Consider the following 22628-nt stretch of genomic DNA (forward strand, 5'->3'; position numbering starts at 1 on the left):
ACAATTCTTAAGTGTGATGGTACTAGAAATAGATCTAAACCTTTCGATCAAACCTTTCGATCAAATGAGATTAATGGTTCAGATTTTTTTTCTACTATAGGTAAAGAACACCGGACTGGGACTCTAAGATAAAACGAGGGTATTTCAACTGTTTTCTCTTGCTATCAGATTTCTGAATTACTCAAATATCAACGTATTATCTTTAAATAGTACCCTAAAATGCAATGCATGGAACATGTCACATGGTTTTGGCTCTGAAGAAAGGTTTATTGCAGTCGATGCATGTGCTGGCTAATATTATAGAGAAAGAATTCAAACTCATAGGACTAGGAGTAGCAAGAGTCATAGTAACAATTGCTTTATATCAAACTAAATAAAATATTCTACTTGGGGAATAATATAACATTGTTTTCTTATACCTTTCCTTTCTACAAATCAAATTAACACCCAGTCATACAATAACTGAAAGTCATTATCTAAAAATACAATAACTGAAACTAGAGCTCTTCTTGCACTAGAGGTTTATTCACCGCAAGGCCATTTTCCACCCATGCCATGTAACCTCCTTCCATGTTCTTTACATTTTTGAATCCCTGTTTCCATATCAAATGTTTGAGACATAAACAAAGGAAACTAACAAGGGAATGATCGAGATACTGAATCTGAAAAAGGGGACTGTTAAATATGAAAGCTTATGTGCACCCTAATTTATTCTTTCAGAAAAAAAATGTGGATATCACAGAGAGAGTAGTGGCAGCGACCAAGAAGCAGACTTTGTGAGAACAGTATTTTTGTGCACGTGTCCTGGGCATACCTTGTAAATACACACTCAAGTTCCTCCTTTATTAATACAAGTAGGAAATTTTCTCCAAGGTATGTTTGTCATAGTACTACCTCCGGACGATATTATTTGATGCTTTGAACAAACAAAATGAATTGCGCTTAATAGGTTTTGGCTGTCGGAAACGTCATGTAATCTTGATCAGAGGGAGTACTACATAACACAAATATGTTAAATAAGCCATTTTAAAGCTGGGTGTAAAATGAACTTATTCCTTTACCAAACTGTTTAAGAGGTGCTGCTGATTATAATGGCATGGATTAAATTAACTCTTTATTATGTGAGAAACCACAATCCATCTCTCATGGCCTACGCTAACTTCGCGTGCATTTCGTTCAATTCTAATTTACTATTAACATTAGTGTTTTTATATCGATTTGATTGTACGATGGTCACAGTCACAGTATCCAAGAACCTGTACATAACAAAATAAGAACAATACCGGAATTAAAGTTTAGTTGGGAGCAAAATTCTAATATTCAGTACACAAATTGCTCAAATGTAATTTTAGGAGTAAAATTAGGATTGCATTAGGCAAATCGCCTGACATACAAATTCTATCTTTTTCATGCATATAAAACACTATTATTATCCACCAAATTCAATGCTATGTTCACCTATTCAAGTCTTTCACCCGTCAGACAATGTTTAACCTACTTAAATTGAGGGACACAGGAGAAAAAGTATCGTACTTACTTGCTCTAACAATTTCCCATTATCTAAAAAAAGTTACTACAAAATTTTATGAATATCAAAGTCCTAAGTTAAAATATATAAATCAGATTTAGAAACAACAGGAGCGCTCAAGGGGGGAGAGGTCTTACGGCTGCTATGAGATCGGCAGATGCTAGTTCAGATCTTACTCCACTTAGGCAACCCTTGAAAAAATGGACAAACGTAATCACAAACTAAATGAAGGTCCATAAATATAAAACCAGATATTTTGTCTTATATATTACTAGTTAAATATGTATAGACAAATCATAAGTAATACCACAATTATGTTGTCCTCCTTATCATAATGCAATGCCACCTGCTCTATGAACTTTGTGTTCTTTTCCTTCCCTGATGATTCAATAACAGGTTAAATCAGTAATACAATTCAGGCTAACAATGGCATATCACTCTTAAAGTGTGCAGTTTTCTTTTCCTGGAAGAAGAATTCTTGATATATCTTTTTTTCTTAGAAAATATGTATAATGAAGGGCAGGACAAAACTAGGGAAGCAAGTTAAGGAATCTTGCCTTGAGGGGTAAAGAAGAGGAATGGCACATTAAGAGAATTCTCCACATGTCCCTTCTTGAATTCCTCTTCTGTCCTGTTGAACGGCAGTTGGTTAAAAAATAAAACGGTCTAGATAGTCCTTCAATTCATAGAAATCAGTGGATATACCATTTTTTTTAAGAAAAATCGGTGGATGGGTTGAGAAGGGTAACATATTCATCATAGGCGGCAAATCGTCTGCATTCCTTACGAGATGATTAATTCTAGTGTGGTCAAATCAAGAAACTGGTTGTAATCTAGCTTGGCAGCAGATCCTATTACTGGGTTATGTCAGAATCAAGGTAACCGCAAACGAAATCCGCATGTGCAGAAGCCTGAACTGGAAATTTGGGACGAAAAAATAACAGAAGCTTATGGCGAAGGGTTCAAGATTCGCTTGGCTTGCAGGTCCATTTCGAGATTGGTGGGTCGCAATGCGCCATTAGCTAATCAATTAACTTACTTATGGACACACCGAGAATGGAATAATACTAATAATGATGCATAGAGGCATAGAGCAACAACCTGACGTCCAAGTAGCTGTGGCCACCGGAGCCGACGAGGTGGCTCGCCGCCGTCACGCCAACGGTCGGCACCGGTGTCGACGGCGGCTCCGAGCCGAGCGCTGGCAGCAGCGGAACAGCCAAGATGCAGATCACGAACATAGCAGGCAATCTCACCATCATCATCATCCCAAAGAACGGCAGGGCTGTAGCACGAGGAGGAAGGGTAGGAATTAGGAAAGGGGAACAGGTATTGATATATTGCAAGCTGAATTGAAAGCTTTCAAGATATCAAGATTTGGCAGTAGAGTTACTAGACGACTAGATTTCCTGTGAGATTAATGTCGCGGCCTCTGCTTGTGGCTGGAAGTAGCACACAGGCCGGCTACATTCCGGTTGCAGCCGCAGTCGGCAACGAAAGTTCTGTGGGTGCCTGCCTCCTCTGGAGTATGGGACTTTGGGAGTATTGATGCTGGTCTGGGATCGGCCAAAAAACCACAGCTCCCATGGTTTCAGACTTTCAGGGCGACCGTTCTATACCTGATAAGTCTGTGGGCATGCTAGCACGGGTTTATAATCTGATAGCTCAACATGTAAGCGTAGTAAATACCAGTAGGGGTGAAAACAGAGCGGATATTATCCGATCCGATCTGCTCCGAATCCATCCGATGTGAGGATATGGTAAGGGTTGTTAGATATTCGGCCGGATACGGATGCGGATATGGTATCAACGATATCCGACGGATACGGATTATCCAATTTTTTAATCGGATTATCCGATATAGTATTTGGCGGATAATCCGCAACTTTCAGGCCACACAACAACTTTCAGGCCCATCTATTCTAACCGTAGCCTAATATTTCCTCTCCTCCCCCAGATCCCTCTCTCTCTTGTCAGCCCTCAGTCGTAGGGGAGTGACGGCGCGACGGCGACCCAGCGCGGCGGCCGCTCCTCCTCGGTCTTCTGCTCTCCCCAACACGCGCCGGCCGCTCGGCTGGTGGCGCCGCCGCCGGCAGCAGGCTGCTAGCGCTACCGCCAGAAGTGTGAAGACCTGAAGGGCATGTTGGTGTGTGGCTGTGTGTGCCTGTGTGCATTGTTGACTGCTATCTGCCGTATGCCTGTATGCCTATGGAACAACTATGCTGTGTGATGTGCTCCTGTATGCCTATGGAAAAACTATGTTGTGTGTTGTGCTGTACTTCTGTATGCCTGTAGGTTGTATGCTACATGCATGTCGTACTGAGTGATGACTTACATTCTTAGGGCCTTTTCGGATTGAGGGATTTTTAGAGGATTTTCAGAGGAATACTGTAGATAGGAAATATTTCCTTTCCTTATCGTTCGGTTCATATGAATCAATCTAAAGGAAAATCAGAGGAAACATTCCTTTCCTGTGCAATCAATAGAGAAACAAAAGAAAATTTACATCCACTCCTACCTCATTTTTTCCATTTCCTGCGTTTTTCCTCTGTCTATCCGAACACATGTTTATCAATCCTATCTACAGAATTCCTGTGTTTTTCAATCCTCTGTTTTACATATGCATTCCTATCATATTTATATGATTTTTCTATTCCTACGTTTTTACAATCCTGTGATCCGAATAAGCCCTTAAATTTTAAGCAATGCAGTGACAATGACCAGTGATGGATGTATGTTGGATTATTTTTATGGATGTGTTATATTAAGCAAAATTATATTATTGATGTGTTTTGGTTGGTTTTTCCTAGAGAGCTGAGATCATGTTTAGATGTTATTTTGCCATCGTATTATGGCTAATTGTATTGGCGCCCTCTTATTATATGGACTGAATACAAACTTGCCATCCGACAACTTTATGTTTGTTTCCGAACCGAGTCCGCACCGAATCCGGCGTCCGAAATAATCCACTCCACATCCGTATCCGCACATCATCCGCACCCACTCCGCATCCATTTAAAAAAAATGGTTTAGGATATGGTATAGCTATTATCCGTCCGAATCTGATCCGTTTTCACCCCTAAATACTAGTGCATCGCAAAAATTAACATGCATGTAAAAAAGTCAGTAGAAAAGATTAACATGTATATATTCCACAAGACAAAGCACGAGGTTCCATCCAATTTTATTAGCATCTTTCAGCTTGGGTTTTATAATATATATATATATATATATATATATATATATATATATATATATATATATATATATATATATATATATATATATATATATATATATATATATATATATATATATATATATATATATATATATATATATATATATATATATATATATATATATATATATATATATATATATATCTTCTCTATCTCTACTATTATAAAAATTTAAGATGTTTTTATCGGTATTTTGGTATGTCATCCATGTATGAGTCGGTTTTTAAATTTGTTTGCTTTTGGAAATACAAATTGAAGATGTTTTCGCGGTTCGTCATTCGTGTTTGAGTTAGTTTTAATTCTATGTTTTGATTTTAATCTGTATCTCTTCTCTATCTCTATCTCTTCTCTACTATTATAAAAATTAAAAATATTTTTACCGGTATTTTGGTGCATCATCTGTGTATGAGTCGGTTTTTAAGTTCGTTTGCTTTTGAAAATACATATCCGTATTTGATTTGGTTCTAACATCGTTCACTTTTAGGAATTCAGAAGGAATCATATAAGAAATCTATTTATATTTACAAAACTCGTATGCTAACTTGAGACGATCGGACTCCTAACTGTAGCTCATGATTTTCTAAAAATATATATATCCAAGTGAACTCCCGCAGTAAATTTCATCTTAACTAAACCATATAACAATAATAGGATCAAAATAGACTTCACCCGGTGCAACGCACGGGTGTAATATATATATATATATATATATATATATATATATATATATATATATATATATATATATATATATATATATATATATATATATATATATATATATATATATATATATATATATATATATATATATATATATATATATATATATATATATATATATATTCATATTTTTACAATCATCACAATCCGTTTTGTCCGTCGTGGTGCGTCTTCTCGGTCTCGCGTGCATAACCCGCTGTTGACGCCAAAAATACACACTGGCCTGGGAGATCTGCTTAGCTCCAGTGCAGGTCCAAGACTTGATGAGATACGAGCGTGCCAATCAGTTTAATCCTGCAACTGAAAAGATATATAAATAGTAGATCAAATAACCGATCGGCTGACAAGCGATGGAGCAATCCTAGCCGATGTCGATACCAGCCGATAGCGATAGGGTTTTAAGCAATCGGCTATATGTCCAATGTAGATAATGATATAAAGGCGATCGGTTGATGATGATAAATAACAACAATATAATCCAATGGAAACCAATCGGCTAACAATGATATGAGAGAACAAATATTGATCCGAATGTTAAAGCATACATCGGCTGGAGGCATGATGTTATAAAATCCATAAGATTAGATAGATCGATGAAACCTTTGTTGCCATTGGCTAAATCCAATTTATATGTATATGCAATCCTTATAAGACGATGCAACGTCCAGATAACTTATCGGCTAGCACCCCGATAAAACATTAGCATGAACCTATCGGCTTAACAAGATTTATATTATCAACAACAATCTAGTAGGTCGAACCTAACCGATGCAGCACGAGATTGTATATGATAATCTAATACTCGATGAGCCGATAGGTCTGTCTAATGTGATGGATATAACAAATCTATTCAGAATAACATTGTGATTGTAGAGATATATCGGCTAAGATAGAGGATCAGACCTAACCGAGACAGTTCCAACTAAACCGATGCGTCTCTAAACACAATGCAATTAGAGATAGAATTGAAATATCAGGTAGGCAAATATATCAACCAAACCAGAGCGATCCAAGAGATCGGAGCGATGCAGCCTTGAACGACGCTGATGTAGACGATAAATTCACCAACCCCGGCGGAACATAGGACTTACCCATTCGCCGGAGATCAAACTAAACCGATGCAACCCCACGTCAGGTGCCAAATTCCACCGGATGATTAGTAAAAACCTCAGAAAAGAGGGTGGCGATGCCCCCAGAGTAGTTGTATTGATCAAGAGATATTTTATAATGACCCCGGGTGTATATATTTATACTAATGGGGAGATACTAGTCCTTGTAGAACAAGAAAAAGACTTTACTAAGGATAAAAGAAAAACATAAAATGCTTATCGGATACTAAACATACATTCCTAAAGATAAAAGAAAACAGACAAAGCTGCATCGTCTTTTGAATTCGGACTCATCTAAATAAATTTCCTTTAATTGATCCAACTCCACCAAGAACACAACTGCTGGCGATTTTATAACTCCCATCGGTCGATTCCAAGCCTCTGAAGGTCGATGATGATGACTTCGGGTTTACCAAATTTTTGGCGTTAACACCAGCAGCTAGCGATGGTTCCAGATTCCAGATAAAATAGATTCCAAATTTCCAAACTCGCAAAGATAAAGTAGATAGAATTACACTCTAATCTATCCTAATAAAATCAAACAGAGCGATGCACGGAAGAACTCCGGAATCGAACTCTAATCCACCAAAATAAAATCACCAGAGGGATCAACGGGGAACTCCAATCCATCCAAGATCGATTTACCTAGGCTTGCTGCTACTGGGGGACCTCAATATTGGGTTGTCTCTGGCCTTTATCTTGCTTGCTGCCGTTCACCCATCGCCAACTTCCGCCTTGCTGGCCACCCCGTGCTAGATCCATAGTTGCCATGGCCACCGTCGCCTGTGTTCTCCTCGTCTTCACCGTCGTCGTTGCGGTGTTCCCGGCATCGGTGCAGACAACAGGCACCGTGGGCGGCTAGCGCGAGGCGGGCAGAAGGTGAGGCAGTAGGCGCAAGCGACGAGGCACATGTTGGGGCAGTTGGAAGGGCAGGAGACGACGCAGGGGCGGCAGCCGGTGTTGGTGCAGGTGACCTGGTAGTCACGCTTGTGGTGGGGGCTAAAGGTGATGGTGGTCAGCTTCGTCTTCGGCGGGAGCTTCGGCTGCACGCGGGGCTTCGCATTCGGCGACACCAGCGGGCTCGACGCCGCCACGGAGACCAACGACGACGCCGTAGAGCTTGATGGAGAGGACACGCTCAGGATGGAGGATGGGAGGAGGAGTAGAGAAGACGGAAGCGGAGGCTGAGGAACGAGCCGGTGGCGACTCGCTTGGTCGGTGGAAGCGAGATTGGGATGGACGGGTGGTGCTCGGTGGCCTGGGTGGTTGGTAGCGGCTGGGAGGATAAGTCGAAGGGTTGGAGGGGATTAGGGATAAGGTTTTCTTCTTTTTTTTTTAAAGCTTCTTTCTGTTGCTCTTTTTTTTCTTGGACCTAGAAGGATTCGTCATGACTCCTACACGTATCACTGCTGCCACAACATTAGCCTTGTTTGGCTTGGTTGGATCCTACGAGCTATTAAATAGTCCTCCGGAATCTTGCTATTTAGGAGTATTAAACGTAGGTTACCGACAAAACTGATTCCATAACCCCTAAATTATTTTGCGAGACGAATCTAATGATGTATATTGATCTATGATTAGCGACTGTTTACTGTAGCATCACTGTAGCAAATCATGGATTAATATACCTCGTTAGATTCGTCTCGCAAAATAACATAGGGGTTATGGAATGGGTTTTAACAGTAATCTACGTTTAATACTCCTAAATAGCAAGATTCCGGAGGGCTATTTAATAGCCCTCCGGATTCAAACAGGGCCATTGTTTATATATAATCATAAATTGGAAATATCTTATCTTTTCAATCGTCACTACTTAAAAAAAAGTTATAACTTTTTGATCGTCACCGCATTTTCGTCCGTCAATTCCGCGCTAATTTTTCGTCCATACAAGCACGTCCGATTTTCTACTAATACAAATCGTCTGCGTTCCCACATGCACAGATAAAACAAAAATAAAATATATATATACAAAATCCAATCTGACAATCCAGGAAAAGAGAAAAGGAACCAGAAGAATAACTAAAAAACATTGCTGAGAAGCCACCGACGCTATCGTCACCGTTGGATCCGCCCGCGGGAAGGCGCCGTCGTCGCCGCTGTATACGCGGCGGCTCCATCACTGTCAGATCCGTCGTGGGAAGCCGGCGATGCTGTCATCCCCAGTGGATCGCCGGCTTCCCGCGGCGGATCCACCCGCGGGAAGTTGATAGCGTCGTCGTTGCTACCGAATCCACGGGCAGGAAGCCGCTGACGCCGCCATCGCCATCGGATCCACCATGGGAAACCGCTGACGCCGTAATCGTCGCTGGATCCGCCCGAGGGAAGTCACTGCCGCCGCCGTTGTTGGGAGGGCGGCGTCGGATCTTGAGGGGTGAGAGGGGGGCGCTTTCGCTGCTGCTACAAGCGATGGGGGAGGACACCGCCGCTTCCGCTCATGGTGTGGGAGGGCGTCATCACTACTACTCGCGGTGGGGAGAGCGCCGTCGCTCACGGTGGGGAGGGCGCCGTCGCTCACGGTGAGGGAGGGCGCCGCTCGCTTGCCGACGTTGTCGAGAGAGAGAGGAGGTGAGTGGAGTGGATAAGGATGCCCACTCCACCCCTCCCTCTCCATATCCACTCGTGAGTGGGTCGAGTAGCCCGGCTCGGCTAGGCTTGGTTCTCAGGGTTGTCGGTTTTACCTATAATATTATAGTTTTTTTTAACCAGGAATACTACCAGAGCTTTGCCCAGCAGTTTAAAATTGTATAAATAGAAATATTTACAGAGTTACAGAGGAATATACAAATAATATTATAGGTGTTGGTTTTTTAATTAACTGATACCTATTTCAAATTAAAAATTAAAGGCATCGGTACCTATTTCTTCATAAATATACCGGTTTTTACCACTGGTACCCACACGAGAGCTCACGTGGGGCCTCCACATATGTTCCTTGCGTCTCTCCTTTGTGTCGATTTGTTTACTACTACTTGTCTATGCTCAAATATGAATATAAAATCCTAATTACCCAAAGTTTAATACAATTTTAATTTTTCTTGTTTCGGCTAGGGAAGATGATGAAAAGAGTGTTACTCGTTTTTTATCCATCTTTCGTTTTTCCTGCGCGTTCAAGGAAAATGAAAATCCCTCGTTTGGGAACGCGTTTTGACGCACTCATTCAGTTGTGTTCACCATCAGAGCTCGTAGTTGCCATTTCTATCTCTATTGGTACCACATCGTTGCCAGTCGTATTCATGTTGTTCTAATTTTCTTCGTTGCCAACCTTCACCATCTATGGATGAAGACACTATTCCTTCTTGGTGTAACCTAATCTTGCTCTTGGACCACTCACATTTTTTTGGGGGAAGATAATGCTTTATTTATTACTCATCTAATTACAAAATCATTTGCTAGTGTCTTAGTTACGCAAGAGGGAGCCTGCATACGCCAAACAGCCGAATGTACGCATGACAGATTTAGCCAGTTCATGGGCTACACTCACATAATATTGAGACAATAGGAATATGAATAGAACAAAAGAATTATATTTTATGTCAATTGAAAGTTCAAGTGCCATTAATTTGGTTTTGATGATTAATGACAAATCCAATTATATGAGACTAACATTGTTATAAGCATTTCTTTGTCTACTAGTCTCATATGGATATGAAAGTGGAATATGTGAGAGGTGATTTTTGGACTTCATATGAGTTGAGAGAGAAACGTTCATTGATGGTGTACCTAAATCACAGGGATGAAATGCATGGAGATCAAGCTATATGTATCACTCTTTCTACCCGTGCACATATTGATATATATTAATGTATAATATTTTCATGTGATTACATAAGCATGTGAGACTAATGTTTTGTTTGAGCCATATCTTGTTTAGTCTCTTTACATTGAGAACATGGAGGTGATAAAGGTATGTTTTTATTTTATTGTCTATATTTGATAAATGCCTTCTATTCTTGTATAGGATAAGCTCTCAATATTTAATATCTTGTTATGCATACTCTTCCTTCACACAAATATTTTGTATGCATACATTTAGAGGGAGCAAATCCTATACTTTAGTTATGCATGTAATCGATCCAAGTTATTCACCATCATTTAATTGGGATCTTTACATTTTAACATATATTTGAGTATATGACACTTGTGGTGTTGATTAATACTCATCATTTATTCATATTCTTTTATACATGCGATCGGTTGGTCAACATGTGGAGGTTGACAACTGGATCATTGGGACTAATAATTTTATTGAGTTGAATGAAAGAAATAGGTCCCAAGGATTACAAAGGTGTTGATGCTCAAGTGATATCATTACACCTAACAATACCAAGAATGACAGTGAAGATATTGAAGATGTGTGATACAAAGTGGCTATTATGGCAAGACGGTGAAGGGCAAGCGATGCTCAGTCGCGATGGACCATGCGGCGGTGAAGGGCAAGCAAGGGGCTTGGCGCCGAAGAACCAAATCCGGTGGTGAAGGGCGAGTGATGGGTTTGTCATGATGGACCATGCGAGACCATTTGAAGCTACAAGTAACCGCATCAATCATTTGAAGAATATATGGTGAAACGGTATCGGCATTGGCGTCCCTCAAGACGATGAAAGAAAGATGAAAAAAAGGCATTCCTAATGGTATAATTCTCTTCTTATTTACATTTGAGTTTAGGAATGCCGTACTATTAAGAGGGATGCAACGTCGAGGTGTTTGTGTATGTCTCGGTGCTCAAAGGATCTATCATAGTGCTACCTTGAGAGAAACCCAAGCTTTAACCTATCCTTTGAGTGGTTTTAGACCTTTTTTTGTTGAGTTGGGTAGTCCTCTGAGTGAGCTTTCCATAGAATCCAAGTTCATAAAAAACGGGCTCCCGAGAGAAAAGTTATAGTCGTTTTACTCTGCGCTTTTCGGAAAGTCCGAAAAATTATCGGAAACTCCGAAAATTTTCGGACATTCCGAAAATGGCTGCGAATATGAGATTTGCTTCTGTAGATTTTCGGACTTGTCTGAAAATGCTTTTCGGAAAATCCGAAAATTACAGTCTTAGCCTCCAACGGCTAGTTTTTGAGAGGCTCGGGTATATAAACTCCTCTACCCCTCCTTTGAGTTGCGGCTGCTCTTGGGGAATATTAGACACATCCAAAGTCAAATAGCCATGCCTATTTCCCTACCTTTGTGGTGCCTCTTTGTGAGGGGGATTTGAGAAGGGGAGAGAGTTGGATTGAGAGAGTGAGGAGTTGAGAGCTAGTGAGCTTCACTCCATCCTTTGTGGTGCCTCTTTGTGAGAGGGATTTGAGAAGGGGAAAGAGTTAGATTGAGTGATTGAGAAGTTGAGAGCTAGTGAGCTTCACTGCATACTTTGAGCACTCGAGTTCATAGCAAGCAAATCTTCGATTGTGTTTGTTACTCTTGGGGACTAAGGTCTCCTAGACGGCTAGACGTCGCCGGTGAGCACCCAAGGTTGTGGTGTGCCACGGAAAGTTTGTGAAAGGCTTCGATTTCGCCTCCGCAAGGGAATAAATCAAGAGTGAAACCGAGGAGTGCATTTGTGCAATCTCGTGAGGAAAGGGTTGAAATAGGCCCGGCCCTTGTGGCTCCTCAACGGAGACGTAGGATCCGTGGATCCGAACTTCGGGAAACAAATCACGCGTCTCCTCTCTTGGTTTGCCCATTTGTGCATTCTCTTATATTGTGCTTGAGCTTATTTTTACCCGATCTACTTGCATGCTTAATTGATTTAGTTGGTGACCTTATATCTTGTTTAGATACCTTATTTGTCACCTTTTGATTCATATACATTTTCTTTATTTGAGCTACAAGTTCATAGCTAGTGTTTTATTCCATTATCCGCCGAATTTTTCGGTTGAGACCGGAACTTCCAATCTCATATCGGAAGTTCCTATTTGAACCGAAAGTTCTCATCATTCTAATATGCTATGAAGTTGTGATAATTTTTAGGAACGCCTATTCACTCCCCCTCTAGGCGACATTAAGGTCCTTTCACCAATGAAATAACTACATGTTCAAAATTAATGGATCGGATTTTCATCTATGAGCTAAAATAAGTTTTAAAATGTCTAGCTAATTTCAGTTGTTTTTCATTTACATTATTAATTTTAGCACTATTTGATCCATGAAAAATTGTTGTAATTACTTATAATATTGAATTATTTATAGCTGAATGAAAAAAATAGGGATTTTGTTATATTACTTTTATGATATTGAATTATAGTTCCAGTAGAATTTATTTTTGTTGTTTTATGTTGTTATTTTTATGATTATATTTTATTTAGTCCAATTGTGATATATGGTTTAGGATTTTAATTTAATTTATGTCAATGAATGTTATTTAGAATCCGTTGCAACGCACGGGTATCACTGCTAGTATATGTATGTGTCTATATACATATACGTGTGTATATATATATATATATATATATATATATGAAAATGGTACTCCCTCTCTGATCCACCGTCCATCAAACCCATTTCCGATCAATCGTCCTATCGGATCATACTACCGATCGAACCCGTTTTGTTTTTTTGAAAAAAAAACCCATAACAGTTCTTAATAATCCCATGCTTTTAGGATCTCGCAAACCATCCGCACAAATCCATTGCCATTCGACGTACTCGAGCGGCGCCGGCTCGCTTACGGCTGTCCCATACCAAATCGTCATCGCTAGGCGGGTCTCAGGCGGAGGAGGAGGCGACGGCGGCGGGTATCTCACAGCGCCAACCATATAGTCCACAGCGTCATGGTCGTCCCCAGGCGCGTCATCGGCAAGCGTACGCAGGATGCGACGGTGGCTCACAGCGCTGCCCATCATCCAGCCAGGCGGCGAAGTCATTCGCTAGCGTAAGTCGGCAGGCCGTCCCATCGATCGAAAAGCGGCCGGTGTATGTCCTGTGCATAGGCGAAGGCGACGTCACTGATCAGATTCATAGATGAGGTCATCGTCCTCCCGACGATAGCGTATGGCCAAGGAGTTTCTAATCGACGGTAAGAGCCACAAGCAGATCGAGGGGCCAACGCGCTCCTAGCTAGTTATGTCGAGAATGAGGATGCCATCGTAGGTGCCTAATCACCTTTCTAATTTATTTGCTTTGCTTGTAGACGGTAAACCGTAGAATCTCGTTCATTTTTCTAATTACATCTGCAGCTTGTAGAAGAACACGTAATCCATATGGACTGACCGAGGCGATGCATGTCCAGGCGATGGGGGCTGACCGAGGCGGCGGCGTCTCCCGGACGATGGCAGCGAATCAGCGATCCATCAATGGTGTATCCTTCTCCTTTTCCCCCTTTACTTCTTGCAGAACGGATGTTTTTTTTCCCATCTCTGTATGGCATGCAGCAGATCGAACTTGCAATCTTCTGTTTTCTATTGATTTCAGAACAGGACGCAGTCATCCATTGAATGATTAGTTAGGCCCAGATGCGATGCGAGCCCCATGGATGTACGAGTACGACTACTGCGGCCGGGTGTTTTCAAAATCGGCGACGGCATGGCAGCGTGTTAGCACATCCACCCATCGGAGAAGCGGAGATGATGGCGGCCACCATCATCGGGCGTTCCTCGTTGCCAGGCGCCGGTTCCAGCTGCTAATTACTACCGTTTCCATGCCGATGAAGACGATGCACTATTTTCTCTAGCTAGTTGGGATTGATATTTTTTTGTGCATATTGATGATATACTTAGTAGTATCATAACATATACTACTTTTGTTTTGAATAAACTATCAATTTGTCATCAAGTATACTTCTTTTGATGCTTTGGTATATACCATTCGGTGAAACAAAGTGGTATCTATCTACTCAATCAATTATTTAGTATAGTTCGTTAATTATTTAGCAAATCTACGAGGTACATGCATACATATATATACATTATATATCAATTATGGCTATACTACATACCGAATCCCATAAGAAAAGTAGTATATACTGCTTCAACAAGTGATTCAGTATACTGGATCGATATACTTGAAAAATGCAGTAAATACTACCTAACCGAGAGAATTAATATATACTGGTACTTGAAAATTCAGTACATATTCCTTAACCAATCGATTCCGTTGGAACAGGATACCCTTCTATGATACTTGTGATACCTGGTACCCGGTATCTGTGATACCTAGGACCTGATACATGTGATACTCGTGCAAGAGAACAGATAATATGTCTATCCCGTTGCAACGAGATCCCGTTTTATAGCAGTTCTCGGATGAAAAATAGTATATCGACTAATATACTGAATACTAAAAAATCCTTACATACCGGATACTTAAAAAACAGTACATACTCCAACGATGAATTTAGTATATACGGCTATAGATGAGATTTAGTATATACTGGATGAAAAATAGTATATCGACTAATATACCGAATACTAAAAAAATCCTTACATACCGGATGCTTAAAAAAACAAAACATTACATACTCCTTCAACGATGGATTTAGTATATACGGCTAGAGATGAGATTTAGTATATATATATACCGGATGAAAAATAGTATATCGACTAATATACTGAATACTAAAAAATCCTTACCTATCGAATACTTAAAAAACAGTACATACTCCTTCAACGATGATCTAGTATATACGGCTAGAGATGAGATTTAGTATATATATACCGGATGAAAAATAGTATATCGACTAATATACTGAATACTAAAAAATCCTTACCTATCGGATACTTAAAAAACAGTACATACTCCTTCAACTATGGATTTAAACTATGGATTTAGTATATACAATTAGAGAAAAGGCAGTAAATACCCGTGTAAAAAAAAAGGAGAGATACCATTCTTAAGAAATAGTATATACTTCTACAAGATAAAGAAGCATATACCATTCCCTAGCAAAGGACGTGATATTCAAAAAGTAAGTACATACTAGTACTAGTACTACTTTCTGAAGAAGAAAAATAAGTATATGGTATAATCATTTTGAACCAGAGAAGCGTGCGCTCCACCGCCTCCACGTGTTTAGATCGATCAGTTACGTGCATTTAAAATTTGAAACACATGCACTCCGTCAGATGTGTACTAAAACAAAAAACAAGGAAAATACATTCTTTAAAAAAATCTGACTCACCGTGGCCCTATCAGATGCTAATGGATAATCGAGGGGAGTATATACACCTCTCTCTCTCTCTCTCTCTATATATATATATATATATATATATATATATATATATATACACACACATACATACATACATACATACTAGACTCACTAGACTTAGGATGCGTAATAGCTAAAATGCTCCCCCTCACACCCACCCCCATACACCCCACCCCCCCTCCCGTGCACCCATCCTCCCGTCCCGCATCCCCTCCTCCCACGCTTAACGGAGTCAATTTTTTACTATCAACTCTATCTGCTAACTATGGCAATGTTTGGATCCGGAGGCTTTCGGAATCTTGCTATTTAAGAGTATTAAACGTAGATTACTGATAAAACCTATTCCATAATTTCTAGGCTATTTTACGAGACGAATCTAATATTAATCCATAATTTGCTACAGTGATGCTATAGTAATCAGCCGCTAATTATGGATTAGTTAATAGCCCGGAGCCGCTAATTATGGATTAGTTAATAGCCCGGAGTATCCAAACAAGGCCTATATTTACTCCCTCCCTCTCCCTCGTAGAAACCGTTCACCCACTTTCCCCTCCATCTCCACTTTTTACGGATCGGCAGCGACGATGAAGGCCTGCGGGTGCGACAGGCGGTTGAGCGGCGATTGCAGGTCGGCGGCGGGCGGTCGCCGGCTTGGGCCTCCTCGGTGTGCCGGGCGGCAGGCGGCGGGGTCCCTCCAGCTTCCTCCAACGACGGGCGACGGCGACGGCCTGCGCCAGCAGCGAGCGACGACGATGGCCTGCGCCAACGGCGGGCGACGGGCTCGGCGGGGCTGTCCCTCGCCCGATCCGGCGACGGCGGTCGTCCTCCGCCTGGATCCAGCGGCGGGGGTTTGAGGTAGAGCTGGCTTCGACGCCGCCGAGATGACCCTCCCCGTCCACATCGGCGTCCCCCTTGTGCCGCCACCTCCCCCGTCCACGCAGCGCCGCCACCATCGCCCCCTACTCCCGTCGCTGTCCACCCCTTTTTTTTAGGATCGGCGAATGGCGGGCGAGATCCGGGCTGGTTGTCGGCGTTGGAGGTGTGGCGGCGCGTCGTCCAGTTGTGAGTTGGCAATAGGACGGTGGCTGCCATCCAACCATCAGGCGCCACCCTTGCCCCCTTCCTGTTGCATCATCCTCCGCTCCTCATCGCCGGATGTGACGAGGACCTCGGCAGTGCCGACGCGGAGGTCTGCCTCAACAGATCGAGCGGCGGCATCGACCTCGACGGCAACGTGGATTGGGCTACATCCTCGGCGGCGGATCGAGCGCACATCAATGCAGCTCCTCTCTAAGCGATAGCGGCAACAACTGGATCAGGAGGCCTCTCCATTGTCCGCCCGGCCGTCCACCTTCGGCATCAGCTTCGTCGAACAGGAGGCGGCAGCCTAGGCGGCGGCGCGGCAGGGGGGCGACCACCTCATCGCGTGCCTGTGATCCCCCGCCGCCGGATCCAGGCGTCGCCGCCGGCATGGTCGAGGCAGCGAGGCGTTCTTGGTATCGATGGTGGTGGACTAGATCTTAATCATGTGGTCAGCTTGCACCTCCTTCCTTCCTCACATCTGAACTAATGGCCGCCTGGGAGGTTCTCGTTTTATTGATGCAGCGCCATGTCGGTTCTTGGTGGATGCCGAATCCTTCAAGATACTCCTTCCCCGTTCCATGTTCACCGAGGACAAGGTCACCTTGCTCAAGCCCTTTTTCCTCATTTTGATAACGCTTGTTGGTGCTGTGTAGTTGCTTGTGTGCAAGTTCTAGACAAACAACACCATGAGCGATTCCATTCGCCCGGCATCACCTCCAGCTTCGATATGTTCTGCTCCCTTTCTCCAGTTCTTCTTTCTTTTCTACACTTCTTTCACGCCCATGGTTTTCGCAGTGATCAAAACCATGGTTGCATGATCAGGTCTATTGATAGTGTTGTTTTCACGATGCAATCAGCACCCCCTTCTTTGCTCCCATCTGAATTTTCTTTTGATTCGTGAATTCACTTTATTATGTTCAGGAAGCTGGGAAAAGGAACAGGAGGATATATTGCATACAGTTAAGTGATCGAGGTCCTAATGGATGCCAGTGGTGATGGCGCCACAGGAATGCTGTCTTGTTCGCCGTCCTTAATCTGGCCTGAAATGCATGAACTGAACTGTAGGTGGGCGGTCTGATTCAGATGCTTTTCCAGTGGCGATGCACTCTAGTTAGTTAAAGGAACTAACAGCAATTATGTAATTAGCCTGTGCAAGGGGCTGGGCTCATATCAGTAGATTTTTTTCCATTGTCTTTTTATTTGTGATTGTCTTTTTCTAATATTTTTACTGTACGATGGTGAAATGCGCAAAATACCCTGTTGTGCCCTGTGTCACGACTCACGCCTCTCTGCAGCACCTTCTCGCCGACATGGTCGCAGCAAGGAAGCGGATACACTTGAGCACAAGGTGCGGGACAGATACGATCTACAATACCTGACGGTGACGAGAGGTACGCACCCACTTGATTTCTGCGTCCTCAGCGGAATAAAAGATGGACCGAGAATTTTCGTTCAGAGAAATTATATTCAGAGCCCTGAGTGTCATGTTCTCTCGATTTGCATGTGCAGCCCTTTTCATATTTTTTTAGTTTGATCGGCTGGACAATTTGATACTTACAGTTGTGTCAAAAGCTCTGAAACGTTACGAAAATTATGGTGCTTATAGACATCATGCTCTAAATGTCAATTAGAAATATGCCATTTGCAATTTTGCATGTGTGCAGTATTCTCAGAAATATGCTCCCATCTGAATTTTCATTTGTTCACTCATTCACGTGTCTAATGTTCGGACAACTGCCAATATCTGTTGGGATACGCGTAGGCTACGATAGCATAAATCAAAATTTTCTATCGCGTAAACCAGGAACCATGCAAGTATTAGATCATATATCGTTACCATTCGACGCGCTGTGCAGCGGAAGAAGACCCTGGGAAGTCGAAGGAACTCTCGCGAAGTAGTGCACGTCGATGTAGAGGAAGTAGTCGATCGCACCGACTCGACCTTCTCCTCCTCGTGCGTTCTCCTCGCCGTACTCCCACGCCGATCATCACCGCAAACCAGCGGCGCCTCTACCGGTGTCCACACATACAGGGACGGAACGCCACGTGCAGATGTGCTAGCACCCGCGCGCGGCTAGGGCTTTTCTTGGGGAGGGAAGTGACGGCTAGGGTTTCTCACGTGATGTAATGCCTCCGCCGGTCACACCCCTCACGAATATATAGGATCTATCACTTGGGCCTCTAAGGCCCGTAGGACTCCTATTCGGATCCCTATCCGAATTAAGCTCATATTAGATCTCTATCCAATCCCTTTATTCCGGCCCATTAAGCGTGCGACCCTGTAGGTTCATATATACTCGGCTGTAACCCGAAAACTCCTTTTCAGTCCACGCGTCAACAGCGGCCCCTAGCAGAACGTATTGACCCACCGAGCATACATAAAGATCATATCGGCTGAACCTCTAGTGTATACTTGTATGAACCCCTTTGTCTCACAATATCGATTAAGCTCAAGGTTAGATATGTGCCATCCTCTAATAGCTCAATCATTCACTCGAACCTGTTGATAGATTATATAACTTGTGATTGACTCCTCAATCACCTTTGGCATGGCCATGCACTTCTATAATCTACAACATCGAGGGGCTCAGAGATATCTCTCCATAGGAGGGGCAAATCCCATCTTGATTATTCATATCCCACTACATGTTTCATATCATACCCGAAAACTACTTTTATAACTACCCAATTACGGAGTAGCGTTTAGCAGTCCCTAAGTAAGCTACTACACATGTTGATAACCATGATAATCTCAGGTATAAGGATTCAACAGCAACACTCAATGAGATCACTGATGACAGAACATATATGGCTCTTGCAGTGTCTCATGTTGGTTGCAATTTTCTTGATTTTTTTTATCAAAATGAATATGTGTACGTCTGTCTCCTGTTTGTAATTGTTATCGCAAATTTTGCTACAGGACACTGCTATTGTGTGATTTTAGCCCTAGGACACCGCCTAAACTCACTTTTGGGGGAAAACACTCTATAAACATGATAATTTGCCGGTGGACACTGCGTCGATTAAAATAATATTTTCCGGTTGAAGAGGAGAGAGAAATCATGTGAAATGTCAAAAATGCCCTTGGGCCATATGCCAGCTCTTTCATCTCTGGTCAATCCCCATCACAACCTCTCCCCCCTTTCTGATCTCTCACGATCTCCTTCGGCCGGCTGCCACCGTCGTCCGTCTTCGCTCCGTCGTCGTCGCCGCCGCCGCTGCCACATTCGCCGTCGCCATGCTGACGCGGCCGCCATGGCCGACTGTGGCCGTCACCTGCACGCAGCGCCACTGCCGCCACTGCCGCCGCCGCCACCACTGTCGCCGCCGCACGCCAGGATCTTGATCTCGGGGCCGTCCACCGCCGCCTCCCAGTCGTAGTCCTCACCCTCCGCCACCGCCACCCCACGCGGTGAAGGCGTACTCACCGCCGCGCCGCTAGTTGCCGTAGCCACCATCGCTGCGCGTTGTCGTGGTCATCGTCGGCGTCGCCGCCCCCGCAACCGGGACCGTCACCGCCGCCACCGCTTCCGCCACTGTCGCCGCCGCACGTCTCCGAGCACTCCCGGTTGTTGCACTCCACCACCGCCGCTGCACGACTCCCGACGCTCCACTTTGTGGACAACGGCGCTCCTGGTGGAAGAGAGATGGAAGATATGACATGTGGGCCCAAGGGCTTTTTAGAACTTTCACATGATTTCTCTCTCCTCTTCAACCGAAAATTATTATTTTAATCGACACGGTCTCCACTGGCAAATTATCATGTTTATGGAGTATATAACCAGCCTACAATTTTCATGGAGTAAAATGTTTACTCACACTGTAATATTGTATTCATGCTGTGGAGGCTAATTTGGAAAAAGAAAAATACTCTTCTCATGTCATTGTCCAATAAAACATTTACTATGCGCTAATAAGCGTTCGTGAAAAAAATACTAATAGATCGATACATAGCATTAAAAATAAAAAGAACACTTGGTAGTACTACGACAAATAAGGCACCGAGCTACTGAAAATAACTTAAAAAAATAAAGATATTATTACAGGTGACTAGGTAATAAAAATATTACTAAAGTAGAAGGGTTTATTTAACTAAATAGTAAAATCATTACTAATATTAAGGAACTAATCAAATGATATATTTGCAAGTAACTGATTTTCTGACAGAGCCTCCAACGTAACTAAAATCCAATAATTCATTTACTAAATGAAGGTTGGTTGGGTGCAGAAGTAATCTGTTAATAATTTTTTTATCAATGGTTATGTGAGCGAAGCAAAACAACACGAAAGTAAACTGTTAATATATTTGTTTTATCAATGGTTATGTGAGGGAAGCAAGACAACACGAGTGCACGAGAAAAAAAAAAGAGGGAACGGAAGGAGCACGGACGGTTGAAGAAAAAAAAGGAAAAACTTGGGGGTGGGATGGGGTGGGGGGAGGAGGGTACACGAGGGGAGCGGTTAAGTTATATATATAATTGCTACATGACACCCTGCATGTCACCTAGTTAAGTAGCATCTATAATCCAGCGTGCTACTATAGTAACTTTTTTTTACTGCTATACGAGCACTATCCATTTTCCGTAAATACTGATTGGATTGGTAACCTAAACTTGTGAACAGAGCCTTGGTGTGAGTGTTTATACCGTCCATAAGCATTCGTCTGACCGTATCCTACCATTCCTCTCTTCCTTACTCAGTTTTTTCCGGATGCACAGTAGCATCAATAATCGAGGAGATTTCCGGCATAAATTGGTGAGGCTACGGGAGAAAGCGACCACAAGCTCCTCCGGCTACATGAGGGCTGGACGGCGGCGACGAGGACACTGAGAATATGCAGGTCCGACGGATATGAAGGATGGCGATGAGGGAGTGCAGTAACATTGAGAACATATATATCACGGAAGTGTAGTAACTATAGAAAATACGTTCTTACTGCAGATTTTTAGTAACATCAGGATAGAAATGGCAGTAGCAGAGAACATATGGTGGAAATAATACTGCTATTGTACTTCTGCTTATGTAGAGCTAAAATTTGAAATTTGCAATCTTAAGAGAAAACTATCATTATATATTGTTTTTCTTGACCATTCGCACCACAATGTTCGTAAAAAAAAATCTAACAAAACTAGATCTATCATGAATATATTTTAACGTCGTTACAATATTTATTAACGTCGTAGAAGTGCGGTAATATGTCATGTTACTGCAGAACATATTTTTGGCAGTAACATCATCGTGAAATCGTAATATTATTAGTAACGGTACTGCTATAAAACTAAAACTATCGTTTGTCAAGAACTAAATTTTAAAAATGGTAATCATGTACTTGTGATATTATAGTACTATTAGAGATGCATGGCCACAAATTGACACAAGTGCTAAAAGTACTTCTCTTTGCACACAAATATACATGGTAGCAAGCTAAGTAGATCCGTTTGGAATTCAAATATTTAAATAATGATATCTCTCACATCACATATTAAATTTTCGAACCATACGCACCATAATGCTTTTAAAAAAGAACTTTACAAAACTAAATTCGTTATCACTATATTCTAATGACGTTACTGCAAGGAATTGATCCTATTATTACACGATGATCATTCTGTTACTGCACGGTTCCTGTGAAGATTCCTAAGCAGTCCCCCATATGTTATATGAGCTGGGTCAATTGGTAGATGGGTCGACCCCGACCCACTCCACGTGCATGTGCATCAAGTTGGGATTTGTATATTTGGTTTTACGGTTGAGGTACGCGGACAAAACCCAACCCGTCGAAGGACACAAAGTGAACTTTTTGCTAAACGGTCGGA

The 22628-nt window shown here is 42.3% G+C and overlaps 1 protein-coding gene, 2 long non-coding RNA genes and 1 pseudogene across 4 annotated transcripts; 1 reads left to right on the top strand and 3 right to left on the bottom strand.

The window, feature by feature from the left end:
* Positions 1–340: 340 nt before the first annotated feature.
* On the bottom strand, positions 341–3042 carry LOC4335304 (thiosulfate sulfurtransferase 16, chloroplastic). The gene is made up of 6 exons (XM_015778421.3): positions 2922–3042; positions 2630–2813; positions 2086–2159; positions 1836–1906; positions 1666–1719; positions 341–593 (listed from the first exon to the last, which is right to left on the bottom strand). Exons 2-6 carry the CDS (start codon positions 2794–2796, stop codon positions 498–500), a joined length of 462 nt encoding a protein of 153 aa, XP_015633907.1. The 5' UTR covers positions 2797–2813; positions 2922–3042; the 3' UTR covers positions 341–497.
* A 2214-nt stretch (positions 3043–5256) lies between these two features.
* On the bottom strand, positions 5257–7862 carry LOC136356019 (uncharacterized). The gene is made up of 2 exons (XR_010740668.1): positions 7248–7862; positions 5257–5793 (listed from the first exon to the last, which is right to left on the bottom strand). It is a non-coding gene; the product is annotated as an uncharacterized lncRNA (long non-coding RNA).
* Positions 7863–13193: 5331 nt separating this feature from the next.
* On the top strand, positions 13194–14354 carry LOC112938685 (uncharacterized). The gene is made up of 2 exons (XR_003241875.2): positions 13194–13669; positions 13760–14354. It is a non-coding gene; the product is annotated as an uncharacterized lncRNA (long non-coding RNA).
* A 1827-nt stretch (positions 14355–16181) lies between these two features.
* On the bottom strand, positions 16182–19144 carry LOC107278059 (uncharacterized; annotated as a pseudogene). Its single transcript, XR_001545169.3, has one exon. The product of XR_001545169.3 is annotated as an uncharacterized protein (transcript).
* Positions 19145–22628: the final 3484 nt, after the last annotated feature.

This window comes from Oryza sativa, chromosome 4, assembly GCF_034140825.1.
Source record: "Oryza sativa Japonica Group chromosome 4, ASM3414082v1".
In the NCBI taxonomy this organism is placed as follows: Eukaryota; Viridiplantae; Streptophyta; class Magnoliopsida; order Poales; family Poaceae; genus Oryza; species Oryza sativa.